This window comes from Peromyscus leucopus, chromosome 7 (genome assembly GCF_004664715.2).
Source record: "Peromyscus leucopus breed LL Stock chromosome 7, UCI_PerLeu_2.1, whole genome shotgun sequence".
In the NCBI taxonomy this organism is placed as follows: domain Eukaryota; kingdom Metazoa; phylum Chordata; class Mammalia; order Rodentia; family Cricetidae; genus Peromyscus; species Peromyscus leucopus.
Window position 1 is genome coordinate 33,926,456 of NC_051069.1, and position 15,770 is coordinate 33,942,225.

At 36.0% G+C, this 15,770-nt stretch overlaps 2 protein-coding genes across 2 annotated transcripts; both read left to right on the forward strand.

Moving 5' to 3' along the window:
- The first annotated feature begins 2,510 nt into the window (after nt 1-2,510).
- LOC114691251 (olfactory receptor 1537-like) lies at nt 2,511-3,446 on the forward strand. Its single transcript, XM_028866513.1, has one exon. The coding sequence runs from the start codon at nt 2,511-2,513 to the stop codon at nt 3,444-3,446; it is 936 nt and encodes a 311-aa protein (XP_028722346.1).
- A 5,448-nt stretch (nt 3,447-8,894) lies between these two features.
- Nucleotides 8,895-15,770, forward strand: LOC114691223 (olfactory receptor 150-like). Its single transcript, XM_028866489.1, has 3 exons — nt 8,895-9,815; nt 9,894-9,933; nt 15,700-15,770. Exons 1-3 carry the CDS (start codon nt 8,895-8,897, stop codon nt 15,768-15,770), a joined length of 1,032 nt encoding a protein of 343 aa, XP_028722322.1.

Sequence of the window (15,770 nt, forward strand, 5' to 3'; positions counted from 1 at the left end):
AGTGCTGGGATTAAAGGCGTGCACCACCAACGCCCGGCATGAAATTGGACAATTTCTAGAATGAGCAATCTGACAAAAATACATCATACTTTACTGATATAATGTAAGAAAGATGAATCTCTTCTTACATCACACACAGAAAATACATACACATGAAATCATTATAAAATGCAAATCATATCATTTTAATTGTTTTCCAATGTGTTGATATCTCTACTTAGAAAAAAATAAAAAGCTAATATGAATAATTATATGCAATAAAAATTGTTTCCAACTGCTAAATTTTCATATTGAAAAAACCACATCAAAATGGTTCCTTTTTTAATATTAATTTTGAATTCTTATTTTAAATATAATTAATGTTTAAAAGATCTTCTTTATGGCCAATCCAACAATACTACGCTTTGGAAATATATGCTATTGCCTGCATGTATATTTTGTTTCTTTTAAATAAACATTAGAATTTTATTCTATAAAAAAGTGAAATATCTCCTTAATTGGAGTGAACTTTGGGCTCACTCTCCTTTATATGCTGGAATTTGGTCCTGCTTTGGCACATACAGATTGTGTACCTGCTGCCCCAATCACTGCAAGTCCTGTGTTCACTTACTCTGCTGGGCACAGATACACTGTTTTTTTGTAAGATCAACTTCTGGCTCTTACATGCTTTCTACACAATTCCACAGTGATTATTGAACATTTGAAGAGGGCTGTAGTTTTAAATTTAGATGATGTGAATGTTAATATTTATCTTTTATTAAAGTTTTTGACTGCTTCATATATGTACATACACACAGGCACACATGTGAATACTTGCACACTCCACACATATATTCTGATTACTATCACACTTACACGTATTACATCTAGTAGTTTCCTATTTATACTCTTTCCCCACTACAAGTATCTTTCCACCATTCATGATTTTGCCTTGTTTTCTGACCAGTGTATTTTAACCAGTTCATATGTGTGAGCATAAGTCATAAGTTTACAACTATACATTGGATATGGAGGGCTTGTTAGTTAGTACTAAACTGAGGATGATGTCTTCCCCATTCCGGAATCTATGAGTAGCTCAATGAATGGATGCATCAGACTGTCCCCCACCACACACCAACACATACACACCACAAATCTGTAATGAAATATTTACAGGCTCAGTCTCATGTGGGCCATAGTGGCAAACCACTGCTGTTGTGAAATAATGATCACATTGCCTTGTGTCATTCCAAGAAGAGAGTTTTTCACAGATATTCTTATTTTTTTTAGCTATTACGTTCTTTCTTCTTTCTGGTCCCTCCCATTTTCTGATTAGCATCATTGTATGTTTTGTCCTTTTCTGATTTGTGTGTGAGTTTGTAAGAAATCTTTAAGTTGAAGTCTTGCAGGGCTGCCAAGATTTCCTCAGTATTTTCTTCAAGACTTTCTGTATTACTCTGTCTCTTAATCCTGTTAACTTTCTTGAGATAACAATAGTTTTCTATGCAAGATACAAATGTTTACATTTTAAAAACATTTCTAACTGCTGATCTTTCAATGACTAAACTCTAACACAGTTAAGGATTTACTTTGTGCAGACAGTGATTAATTTTCCACAATTCAGTAGGACAGAGAATAACAATTATATTTTCCTTCAATTTAAGTGTTTCTGCATTGCAATTCTTATTAGTTCACAATATATAAATTGGGGAAACAAGAACTGAGCTTGGTCTGTGTAACTAGTTTTAATGAGTAGAAGTAGCCATTTTTTTTTCAATTGAGAGGATGTCAATATGAACTAACAATGCAAAAATCATATTTCTGAATTCCTGAATGATAAAGTGCCAGTAAAAATTCTTACATAGTTAGTAACAAAGAACAAAAATAGATCTCATTGGCAAAGGTGTCATTGGTACATGATTGGGAGTGAGTATTGGCACTCAGTCTTCATGGCCTCACTATTTCACCATTACTGATTGACTAATTCTCCCCAAACCTGGTTCGCAAACCAGAAACCCCTTCCTAGCAGCACCATGCATCCAGAACCTAATACAATGGTTACTCCAGAGGTCATTTTATTTCCACCTCTGGAAGTTTAATGACTTTATGTACATTAACAATTAGAAAAAAATAGAAATGTGTGAAAATAAAAGCTCTGTAGATCACTTGGATAATTATATTTTGGATAGTAATACACTAATTTTAGGGAGAGCTTGCTCCCTCAAGACTGTCAGACAATTTTCCTCATTGATACTCACTCTAAATCTTTATGTAGAGTCATTTTCAAAGCTTGCATTTAGTGACAGTATTTCATATGAAATACATTCTTAAGTTTTTAAGGATAGCTTTAAAATTAATGATAAAAGGTATATTTTATTTGCATAGGTGGATCCGGTTAAGGAAATTGCACATAGAGAAAGGGTATTCTACAGCAAAAAATTCTTATGGGGACTTTATGTACATGGAAAAGGAAAATAATGTCACTCTGACAAACTTGCACTTCTTTTACTCCCCCAGGATCTGGATAAAACATGGCAGCAGGAAATTACTGCACAGTGACTGAGTTCTTCTTGGCTGGGCTCTCAGAAAAGCAAGAACTACAGATACCCCTCTTCCTCCTCTTCCTAGGAATCTATGTGATAACTGTGGTGGGGAATCTGGGTATGGTCACACTGATTGTGCTCAGTTCCCACTTGCACAACCCCATGTACTATTTTCTCAGCAGTCTGTCCTTCATTGACTTCTGTCAGTCCACAGTTGTTACCCCTAAACTGCTGGTGAGCTTTGTGACAGAGAAGAACCCCATCTCCTACTCTGGATGCATGGCTCAGCTCTATTTCTTTATCACTTTTGGCATTGCAGAGTGTTACACATTAGCTGCAATGGCATATGACCGCTATGTTGCCATCTGTAACCCCCTGCTTTACAGTGTAACCATGTCCTATCAGATTTACACTTCTCTGATTACAGGAGTGTATATTTTTAGTGTGTTCGGTGCATCAGTTCACACAGGCTTCATGATTAGGATTTCATTCTGCAAATTAGATGTCATCAATCATTATTTCTGTGATCTTCCTCCCCTCTTGAAGCTTGCATGCTCTAGCACCTATATCAATGAATTATTAATTCTATTTTTTGGTACGTTAAACATCTTTGTACCAATCCTTATCATTATTACTTCCTACATCTTCATTATTGCCAGCATCCTCCGCATTCGCTCCACAGAAGGCAGGTCCAAAGCCTTCAGTACCTGCAGTTCTCACATCTTGGCTGTTGTTATCTTCTTTGGGTCTTTAGCATTCATGTATCTGCAGCCATCATCAGTCAACTCCATGGACCAAGGGAAAGTGTCCTCTGTGTTTTATACCATTGTTGTACCTATGCTGAACCCCTTGATCTACAGCCTGAGGAATAAAGATGTCAGTGTGGCCTTGAAGAAAATACTTGAAAGAAAAATATACATGTAAGCAGAAAGTAATATGAGTTTTATTTATTATAGCATTGATCCACAAATAGAGTTTGAGTTGATACTCTTTATTTTCATCTATTTGTCCATGTTATAATTATAACAATTATAATTTAAAATTCAATTTTCTATTCACATTTTATATCATATGTTTCATAGAATCAACAATATATACCAACAGTAATTATGATATGGACACATATGTCCATAATTGTTAACCCATCATAACATATTTATATTTCTTCATATTTGATAAACACTACTTTAAAAATGATAAATTTCATTCTTAATTTCAACAAAGGTGATACTTTTTAAAATTCATTTTTGAAAATTTTATATGTAAGCTCTGAAATTACATCATTGCCTCATCTCCCTCCAATATCTATATATACACATGAAATAATAGATATATTACTTGGATATGTATGAGGATTATATATAGGAAAGCTTAGACATAGAAAGACTAATTCTGTTTCCAGCACTCAGATATTGCTTCATTTAGGAGTACAGTGTTCAAAATTTCCCCTGCCACCTTGATATATCAACAGGTATCAATTTAGTCTCTTGTTTAGGAAACCATATTGTTGAGATTACACAGTGCCACTTTCCTGTCCCACATAGAAGATACCATTTCCCTACAAACTTCCTTGTACTCTGGCTCTTAGAATATTCTTATCTACTATTTCAAAATATTCCCTTTTCCTAAAGTGGAGGAGTGGAATCAAAGATGGATGAATTGGAGCTCTTCACCCCATCTTCAGCGGTTCCCTCTATTTTGACCAGGTATGGATGTATAAAATGGTTTCTATCTACTGTCAAAAGAGTCACACATATCTGTGGGTGAAATGATCAATATAGATATTCAGTTAGAGATTATACTAGTTTGAGAAAGGGTCACTGGTAGATTCTCCTTTAGGTTCCATGACCTCATCAATAACTCATAATTTGCTACATTTACAGAATCAGTCATGAATTTCCTCCTTTTGAGGCCCTAAGATTAATTTGATAGTATTTAAATACCATCATGATGTAAATGCTACTGTTTCACCTTTAGGGACAGCTTGCCTTGCTAGTTATTATTGTGTTCCACAGGTGTCACAGCTGGATAGAACTATTAATTGTTTTACTCCCTGGCAACTTGGATAGCACTTTTCCATACTATGAAAGGTAGTCTTCAGGAAGTAGGCTTCTAGGTCCAATCCAGCTCATTTATTCAACTCCCATGTCAGAATCCTGTGTTGTCTTCAGCAAAAGAGACTTACCTTCAATTTCTGGAAAATAACAAAGGGCAATAGCAATAACATATAATATTTTGGTAGGTTTGTGGTTGTGTGTGTGTGTGTGTGTGTGTGTGTGTGTTTATGTAGACATAAATAATCTGAATCCCTGGGGCTTTTTTAAACATTCTTATTGGTATTTGTCCTTTTCTCCTGCTTTCCTTTCCCTCTCCCCAGTTACAGTGCCCCAGGTTATTCTATTCCCCCTTCATATCACCTGTCACCTGCTAGTCCCCTCTCTAGAGTAGATGCCCACTTTATCATCCTTTTTTATTTTTCTGGTTTACACAATAACTCTAGATTATATGCTCCAACGCAAAGATTTGAATCTAGGTATCAACAGCAACAGAGGACATTTGGTGTTTGTCTTTCTGATTCTTAGTTAATTCACTCAATATTTTCTAGTTCCCTCTATTTACATGCAATTTTCTAGATCTAAATTTCTTTACAAATAAATGTAATTCTACTCTGCATGTATGTTATGTTTTCTTATTTATTCATCAGTTGAAGATCATTTAGGTTATTTCCATTTCCTAGCTATTGAGATCAGAGATGCAATCAACATAGCTGAACAGTAAATTGTGGTGTAGAATGTGAAGTCCTTTGGACAAAGAGTGGTATTTCAGTGTCAAATAGAAAATTATTAACTTCTTTATTTACTTACCTGCTATTACGGACACTATAGGCCAGTGTGTTAGCAGCTATTCACAACAATTAGAATTCACCACACTGACTTACACAGCGGCTGTGCCAGTTTGCAATTCCATGAACAGTGAATGAGGGTTACCCTTTCATCGCATACTCTCAAAATTCACTGTGTTTTACATTCTTGATTTTATTCTGACTGGGGTAAGTTGAAATTTCAACACTGTGTTTTATTGTTGTTTTCTTTTTTGTTTTTTTATGTTCTCATTTTCTTATATTCTTTCATTTTAATGGATCCTTATATCTCTTTTATATGTTATCTTAGAGCTTAAGCAATACCCTAGGCTAGGATGCCAGTAGCTATTCAGGACAATACCAGCAGTAACAGCCTCAGTCCTTTTGTCAGGTCTACAAGGTGTGGCCAACCAGAGAGGGTGTCAGTAACTGGAACAGATGTAACTAGAGAATTTTCTAAAGCAGCCTCACCTTGTTATACCTCTTTTGCCACTGACATTGTTCTATTTTTACACATTTTCCACCATCCTATGAATTCCTTTGTAAACTCCCCATGTTTATTGTCTTTTGTCTATCTTTGGAATGCAGACTGTTTCTTTTGACCTGCTCTTTACTGCATCATGCAAAGGCAGCTTCTAGTCTTCCATTATATCTTGAAGCATCCCATCATCCTTATATCCAGTCTCTCCAAAATATAAGGACAGGAACAAATTGAAGTCAAATGAATGTAAAAAGAGTGTCTTGTTGTTAGATTCTCAACAGAATTTCATTTGCATCAGAAGTTTCAGTACAACAATTACTATCTTTTTTTTTCTATTGTCATTCTGGTACTATAAGCACATACAATAATTGCCTACTAAGCTCTACATATAGCATTCCATGTCTCCTCTAGTCTACATCTGCAACCCCTATCAATTGTTTCTACAACCCACTTTCAGAGGTATGAGAGTCACCTGTTCCTGTAATCACAACAATTACTGCAATAAACCTGTGCCTGGTACTTATTTCTGTTTTAGAATTTTTCATCATGACTACAACATCCACCTGAATAGATCTGAGAGGAATCCTTTATATTGGATCATGATATCAGAGACTTCAGCATATTAAGCTCCCTTCATTGTTTCTAGACAGAACACAATGTTTGGTTTTAGAGGGAAAGAAGAATGGTAATGGTGCCCTGCCTTTTCTAGCTGGGCCCCACTTCATACAGTTTCCACCATCCTCCAAAAGACACACAGCATCTGAGAACCAAGAACTGAGCATGTGACTTTGTAAGGGACATATTCAATCTGGATCACTATATATACTATTGGCTTTTTTGCATGTACTTACTAATGTCTAATACACACACAAAGACACACACACACACACACACACACACTTTGTGTGATTTTTTTCATGTATTATGACAAATGAAGCTTCCCTGGAGATCAGAAGGCAGGAAACTGTATGCTTAACATTTTTAAATTTGTTTTAATATAGGTCCACATTAATATCCTAACAATATTTACTCAAATAATTATCAGCACATAACTATTCATTACTATTTCTAATAAATTACATAGCAATTTTTTATTTTCTAACATCCAAATTATTGATATAATGCTGTTTCAAGACAGAATTGACATGAACATTTACAAAATATAAACCTATATAAGCATATATGTTATAAATATGTGGTTCTTTGCATTTCAGTTTAGTGGTACTAAAAATAATTTTTCATCATTAATATTTTTGGTATTTTGCTTATGATTTATTAATATTTAAAATGCATCCAATAATGGGAGCTTAAGATGACCAATTCAAAGAAGGTATTCAGGAAGTCTTGACCAAGGACAAAAGCATACAAACACTCAGGGGACACAAGCAGAGCTCAACAGAAGGCAATGGAATTTAGAATGTTTGCTAGAACTGGGATGCAGAAAAGTGAACCAAACCAAATTGGTCAAAGTCTACAGGCATGGTTAGATCTAACATGATTCAGTAACATATTATTGAACTTTTGTGATGGAGACTGATATTTCTTGGAGCATCTTTGCAAACGACAAGAATCATAGTAAAACAAGCCAATGAACACAGGCTCAAAGATATAGAAGGTCATGTGTCTTAGTGTGTTCTTTTTAGTGTAACTTAGTAACAGAATACTATAGGAAGGTAATATGTAGTGATCAGGATTGTATTTATTTTGTCATAAGTTTCTGAAGGCTGAGAAGCTGAAGACCAAAAGCTCACTCAAGGGAAGTTCCTTCTGTGGAATAGTGATACAGTAAAGGCTGAAGGAACAAGAAAGTTCAAATGAAAGATATAAAGAAAACACCAAACTCAGCCCCATGTTAGGATCCCACACCTGTGGCAAATAACCAGTTCTCATGACAGCTTTGATTAGTTTGCCACATAACCCATTCTCACTATAATTGTACATCTTCAGTAGGCAGTCTTTGGTGTTATGTTTCCAACAATCCTAATTTGGAAGATACATTCTGTCACAAGATATGTTTCTCAACATTTATAATATAGGTGTACTATTGTAGAGAAGCATTAAATTAGGAATGAGATCTTCTTGCAATAAAAGTAGTTGAGAAAATAAGAAATCTCATGTAACCATATAAGCAACTGCTTTAAATAATCACAAGAGAACAATGTCAACCTGTATTCATTATGAAGCTTCTCCCTATGATTTAGAATTGACCCCAATTGGGGGGGGACAGCTGTCCTTTGTGGAGTATGGTCAACCACAACTGCTAGGTCAAAGAAAAACAAAGGTCAATCAAAGAATTATAAGATATCTCACCTGAGTCTGTTGGTGAGTATCTTACACCATCTTCAACTCTCATGTGATTTCTGTTTTCTAACATTACTCTGACATATTGTTAACTGCATTTAACAGTTTTCTTCAACCAAGTCTTTATTTTCCTATATGCTTGATGGAAGTTACATACTAGTAGATGTTTTATCTTCTTGACTTATAATCTATTGAGTTTTTAGTTCATTTTGGGGGTTTGATTTCCCTAGCTAAGTATCTAAAGTTGTGGTAGATATTGTGAACTGGAAGAAAATTTCATTGTTTATATTTTTTTAGTATAAATTTTTTCAATTATATCACCATTAACTGCAGTTATGTCTATGGTTCTCTTGTGGATAAGGTGTTTATATTACCATAACTAAAACTTTTCATCAAAAGAGAAAGACTATAAATATAAAATGAGAAATTCTTGAAACACTCAATTTGCTAGAATGGTTTGAATGTGGTAGGAAATGAGTACCATTAAAAATAATTATTATGACACAACTGACTTGTATGTAAAGATCTGTGTAATTATTTCTTTCCATGTCTCCTTTCTACAGGATTGCAAAATCTCTGATTGCTTATATAGAAAAGAAGATGGCAGAAGATTTGAAATATCTGAAAATATTTGAATTCTGATTCAAAATTCATTGAGTGATAAGAGAATGGACACTCAAAATTTTCTTCTATATAAAATTTTCTTTTCACATACAATTTCAAAAAGAGAATGGAAGAATTAAATAATACTGCTGTGACTGAGTTCATCCTTGCTGGGTTAACTGAGAAACCAGAGCTCCAGTTGCCCCTATTCCTCATCTTCCTAGGTGTCTATTTGTTTACAGTTGTAGGAAACCTGGGCATGATCATCTTGATTCTGTTTAGTTCTCAGCTGCACACACCCATGTATTATTTACTCAGCAGTCTGTCCTTTATTGACTGCTGTCAGTCCACTGTCATTACTCCCAAAATGCTGGTGAACTTTGTGACTGAGAAGAATGTCATCCCCTACCCAGAATGCATAGCTCAGTTCTATTTCTTCTGTGTTTTTGCTGTTGCAGAATGTCACATGTTGGCTGCAATGGCATATGACCACTATGTGGCTATCTCTAACCCTTTACTTTACAATGTAACCATGTCCTATCACGTCTGTTTGTGGATGGTTTCTGGGGTATATGGTGTGGGCTTACTAAGTGCCACAGCTCACACTGTCATGCTGCTGAGAGTGCTTTTCTATAAGTCTAATATAAGTAACCATTACTTCTGTGATCTTTTCCCATTACTGGAGCTCTCTTGTTCTCGTACTTTTATCAATGAAGTACTAGCACTGTCCTTCAGTGCATTTAATATTGTTGTACCAGCTGTGACCATCCTTAGCTCTTACATCTTCATCATTGTCAGCATCCTGCACATTCAATCTGGGGGAAGATCCAAGGCCTTCAGCACCTGCAGCTCCCACATCTCTGCTGTTGTTATCTTCTTTGGTTCTGCTGCATTCCTGTACTTTCAGCCATCATCATTAAACTCAGTGGAACAAGGGAATGTGTCATCTGTGTTTTATACTACCGTTGTTCCCATGCTGAACCCATTGATTTACAGCCTGAGAAATCAGGATGTCAAATCTGCTCTGAAGAAAATTCTAGACAGAAGAGTACATTGATGAAATGATTGCATATTTTATTGTAAATAAAAACAGGCCTTTGATCACTTTAGATATGTCATTGTTTAGATTAATTTTTTAAGATTTGTGAATATCTACCTGGGCAATGGTGGCAAATGCCTTTAATCCCAGTACTTGTGAGGCAGAGGCAGGTGGATCTCTGTTAGTTCAAAGCCAGTCACCTCTACAGGGTGAGTTCCAGGACAGCCAAGGCTACACAGAGAAACTCTGTCTTGAGAAAAAATTTGGAAATATGTACAACACTTTTCTATGTTATAGAGCTCTAGAATTCACCTGTGTCAACATTTTTTGAATTGTATTGCAATAACTATACCTGAGGAGATATTAATAATTAAGTAAAAAGAATTTTAAGTTTTAAGGAAAAAGTTTTAATAATACAATGATTGAATAATTCTATGCTTTTGTATTTCTATGTAATTTTTCTATTTAACTTGATACAACCAATAAGCAAAATATTTCTAATCTTCATTATCAAAAATCAATAAAGTGAAATGATATATACTATATACTATGTTAACATGTGTGACCCCTTGCTTTCTGACATCTTTATGTCCCATTTGATTTACTTGACTTTAAGAGTTTATGTATTGGTATGATTACACATTAGATCATATGGTGTACATACTTAGAATTCCTTTATGAACATTTGTTGTGATCAACCATTATTTTTTCAGAGATCACCATCCTTTTCTGAAGCTGTCTTGCCCTGAGAAATCTTTCAACAAAGTGCTGACTATCTATTTTTCTACATTTAACATATTTGTCAATAACCTGACTATCTCTAGTTTGTTTATATTCTTCGTTGTAAGTTTCCTCTTCATTTAGTCAACTATGGGCAGATTCAAAGACTACAACAAGCACAACTCTTACAGCTTGGTATATTCCTGATCAATCAGTTTGATTGACTAAGGATATGTTTTGTCTGTATCATACAGGTGCCATTTAATAATTTGCCCATTTTGATTGCTTATGGCTCTAACAACTGTCTGTAACTCTAGTTCTAAAGGATTCAAAACCATCTTCTGGTCTTTTTGTGCATCAAGATTGAGTGTAGATATCATACATATACATAAGAAAAATACACACATATAAATAAATAAATAAGTCTTAAAAAGAAGAGAATCAACAGATACTTTAAAAGGTGTGGCAAAGAGGAACTTTTATTCACCACTGGTAGGAATGGAAGCTAGTTCATCTATTATGGAAATTCATTTGGAGGTTTCTCAAATATTTAAAATTATAACTTTGGTAAGATCCAAACTCCTGAACATATATCCAAAGGCAATAGTATTTTATTCAACTGTGCAAATGACAAAATTATGAGATTACCATGAAAAGGGATGGATCTGGACAGCATCATATTAAGTGAAGTGCACTCATGGCCAGTTTGTTGTCTATCTTATTATTTTTCTATCTTTCTCACTTAGGTAGCGAAATCAGGGTTACAGATATGTGCATATTTTTTGCTTGTTTGTACCACCATAACCATTGTTTTTACCTTTATCTCTGGAAAAGAGCATTTAGATTAACAATCAGCTCCCATAGTTAAGTATTACATCATTCTCCAACCATAACATCATGACTCGGAAAAAAACCCAAAAACTTCATGATTAATAAAATACAACAAAACTTTGATAAGTCTTACAGATAAATAGATGTATGTCTATGAATAAACCTTCTTTAGTGGCTTAGGAAGGAAAATGGTGATTTTGTGGACAGAGTTGTCAACATAACTAAAAGTCATAAAATAGAATAGTTTTTTTTTTTTTTTTTTTTTTTTTTTGGTTTTTCGAGACAGGGTTTCTCTGTGTAGTTTTGCGCCTTTCCTGGAGCTCACTTGGTAGCCCAGGCTGGCCTCGAACTCACAGAGATCCGCCTGCCTCTGCCTCCCGAGTGCTGGGATTAAAGGCGTGCGCCACCACCGCCCGACTAGAATAGGGTTTTTAATGAAGTACAGCTATCAAAGACTTATACATAGTAAGAAAATCAAAACTTTGTTCAACGGAACAACTGTTTATTATTTTAAATTCTCTAGTCCTAATATAAGTAAGATATAATTGTTCAGGATGTGTTCTGGCTTGTTCAAACCTGTTCATTATAATGTGGCTTGTCAAGGAATAGCAATGGCTAGATGATTGTAGGAAATGCAGTTTTTATTTAAATTTTCTTTTTCATTTTACATACCTACCACAGACCCTCCTCTAACCCCTCCTCTTGCTCTCCCTGCCCCTTAACCCCCATGCACTCCTCAAAAAGGGTAATGCTGCCCATGGGGAGTTAAAAAAGCCTGGTACATTCAGGTGAGGCAGGACGAAGCCCCTTCCCTCTGCATCAAAGCTGAGCAAGGTATCCTACCATAGGGAATGGGTTCCAAAAAGTCAGCTCGTGCACCAGGTGTTATTATTCTGACCTGCCCCTTGGGTACCCATCCAGCATCCTGACATCATCTTATGTAAAGTCCCCTTTAAGTATAAAACTCCTTCTGCTTCACTCTCTCTCTCTCTTCCCTCTCACCAGAGGCAACAAGCACCTCCCTCCCTCCCTCCCTCCCTCCCTCCCTCCCTCCCTCCCTCCCTCCCTCCCTCTCTCTCTCTCTCTCTCTCTCTCTCTCTCTGTTTCTGTCTGTCTCTCTTTAATAATAAAAGTTCACGTGGATGTCGGTCTGCCTTGTAAATAACTTTTCACAGTGCCATGGTGACTTCTGCCTTTCCCGAATAGTGCATCTCACCAGCTGTGGGGCACCTTGGTCCAAACTCATGAAAGACTCTCGGCTGTTCACAACATTAGCACTAGGGATGGAGCCTTTATCTAGTAACTGATGGAAGCAGATGCAGAACTCCAGAACTCCAGTCAGAAAGGGAGAAGGGATTGTATGAGCAAAGGTGGTCAAGATCATGATGGGGAAATCTAGAGAGAAAACTGAACCAAGCTTGTGGGAACTTATGAGCTCGAGACCGACAGATGTGGAGCCTCCATGGGACCAGACTAGGCCCTCTGCATGTGGGAGACAGTTGTGTAGCTTGTTCTGTTGGAGGGGCCCCTGGCAGAGGGATGAGGAAATGCAAATTTTTAAGACTCATCAACCTGATTGATCATAGTTTGGTTGTTAGTACATATACTGAATGTGTGTAAATATTTGCCTGTAATTTACAAGTTTCTGATGATAGAAATATTTCCCCCTTTTTATTATTATTGCCTCTCACACACATATACAAATATGTATAACTATAACCTTCTGAGTCTGACTTTTTATTTGTGAGTATGTGGTTTCAGGGCTGATCACTTTATATTGGATAACCAATTAGGAGATGATACCTGGAAGATGATATTCTTCCTCCCTCCAGCAGTCATTTGTTATCTACAGTTATTTCTCTAGAGGTGGGACTCTGTGAGATTTCCCCAATTCTGCATTAACATTTCTACTGATATTGCCATTTTTTCTGACTTTGCTTATGCTACTATTTCTGGAAAAGTATGTTGCCCCCAAGACTTCCTAGTGTTCTGGTGCTTATAATCATTCTGCCTCCTCTTCTGCTTTGTTCCCTGAGCCATAGATATAGGAGCTGTGATGTAGATTTATATATTGGGACTGAGCACCCAGGATCTGTATATCTTTGTATTGTGTCTGGTGTGGTTTTACGAGATGGTCTCAGTTTGCTTTAAAGAGGAGTTTCTTGGTGGTGGGTGATAAATACACATACCTGTGTGTATAAGAATAAGATTTAGCCGGGCGGTGGTGGCGCACGCCTTTAATTCCAGCACTCGGGAGGCAGAGCCACGCTGATCTCTGTGAGTTCGAGGCCAGCCTGGGCTACCAAGTGAGTCCCAGGAAAGGCGCAAAGCTACACAGAGAAACCCTGTCTCGAAAAACCAAAAAAAAAAAAAAAAAAAGAATAAGATTTAGAATGTAGTAGGAATTATGCTGCTCTAGTAGAGTGACATTAATGGACTCTATACCAAGATCCACAAATTTGCTATCCTCAAGATGTCAGCTAGGTTCTAGTATCAGTAATTATTTCTTTCCCGTTGAGTTTCCCTTAAGCACAAGCAGAAAATTATTGGTTGTTGTCAGCATGTGAATGCCACTATTGTACATTTAGATTTAAATTCAAAAAATAAAATGAGAAAGAATGCATAGTTTTGGAAAGTAAAAGTGGAAGGGACACCAGGGATTAACAGAAAGAGGAAATAGAAGGGGGGAAGTGATGCAATTATATTTTAAAGAAAATACGTTAAAATTTTAAAATAAAATTATAACATAATACATAGCAGAGCTCGTCTGGTCTTTGTCAGGACCCAGATGAGTCTCACAGACCATTGAATAGCCATGTGGAATGCCAAAAGAAAATTCCTATCATGGATGGAGTCACATTCCTGTGCAAGTAGCCTGACCTCAGCATGGACTCTGGACTCTGAATTAGGCCATTCTGAAGAAATGTCTTCCTATCCTATCAGTTGTCATTATCAGTGAACTGTAGTATGTCCTTTCAATTACTTCAGTGTTCATAACGATCTACTAGTTGTCATATTGTATGAATTTTCACCTTTCAGAAATAATCTAGGAATTAAAAAAAAACTTAAAATGAGAAAGAATGCATAAATTTGTAAGGTTAAAATGAGTTTAATAATAGGAGGAAATGGGGATGGATTTCTTCATATCATATGCACATAGGAAATTTTCAAACTATAAAAATAAATTCTGTGAAATAAAGAGGCCATGTGTTTGAGAAACAGCAAGGGGCTGCTTAAGAGAGGTTAGAGTGAGGAAAAGGAAAGAATAAATGAACCAATTACATTATAACTTAAATAATACAAATGATTATTATTTAAAAAGGAAAAAAATAGCCTACTGGGAAATGGAAAGACAGCTACTTCTCTTTTCAACAGTCTGCTCCCTGAGAACTGAAAATCCTTGGAGAGTGTGATCTCTTGTAATTTGGTAGCTGGGATTATAAACTCAGGGAAAACCATCTGAAGAATACAATAGGGACCACTTGAGTGAGTATGAAAGGTGAGTGTATGTGCTACCTTAGAGCTAAAGAAGCCCTTAGGGATGCTGAGCTGTGATTAAACCAGCTTCAAAAAGCTGAGACTGAGGACTAGGTCTTGACCTTTATCACTGAATATAGTAGGATGCTGAGTACCTGTGATTGCAAACATTAGCATTTGTGATTCTGCAAGTGGCAAGAAAAATTTGGCACTAAGACTTTCAGAAAGAAGGGTGAGTGTTCATCCCAAACTGTGATGAATGTGCCTAGAATTATCACTTTGAACAGTTGGGAAAATAGTCCTCAATACCTAGAGTTATTCAATTATTCACAAAGTTTTTCTTAAAATGCACCAGCCTCATTCCCCTTGCTGAAGGTTCAGTCAGTTACAATATTTGGAGAATGTTTGCATGATGCCTTTAAGTGAATTTAAATCAACAAAATATTTACTAGACAAGAGAAGAATGACATTGATTAGACTTGCCACTTACATGTAATAGCTTGAATTTAAAAAAAAAAGAGACAATTTGATCATTATGAGTTTCTGGTTTTATAATCTTTTATGTCTGTCAACTAAAAGGAGAACACTGAATCATGGGGAATTACACCCAGCTTGGTTTTAATTCATAAATGATAATCTTATCATTTTAACTCTGCCAAGTGGTGGTGGCACACGCCTTTAATCCCAGCACTGGGGAGGCAAAGCCAGGTGGATCTCTATGAGTTCGAGGCCAGCCTGGTCTACAGAGCGAGATCCAGGACAGGCACCAAAACTACACAGAGAAACCCTGTCTCTAAAAACAAACAAAAAATAAATAAATAAATTTAACTTCATAAACATTTTTAACTTGTGTTCTAAACCACAGTGATCACAATTCTGGTAATGAAGAGCAATTCAAAGAGCCCAATAGAGAGCTTTATTGACGATGTCCAGTGA

Coding starts and splice junctions, on each gene's coding strand:
- LOC114691251 (XM_028866513.1), top strand. CDS start 2,511: ATGGCAGCAGGAAATTACTGCACAGTGACTGAGTTCTTCTTGGCTGGG.
- LOC114691223 (XM_028866489.1), top strand. CDS start 8,895: ATGGAAGAATTAAATAATACTGCTGTGACTGAGTTCATCCTTGCTGGG. Junction 9,816..9,893: donor AGAAAATTCTAGACAGAAGA/GTACATTGATGA, acceptor GTCATTGTTTAG/ATTAATTTTTTAAGATTTGT. Junction 9,934..15,699: donor GAATATCTACCTGGGCAATG/GTGGCAAATGCC, acceptor TCTAAACCACAG/TGATCACAATTCTGGTAATG.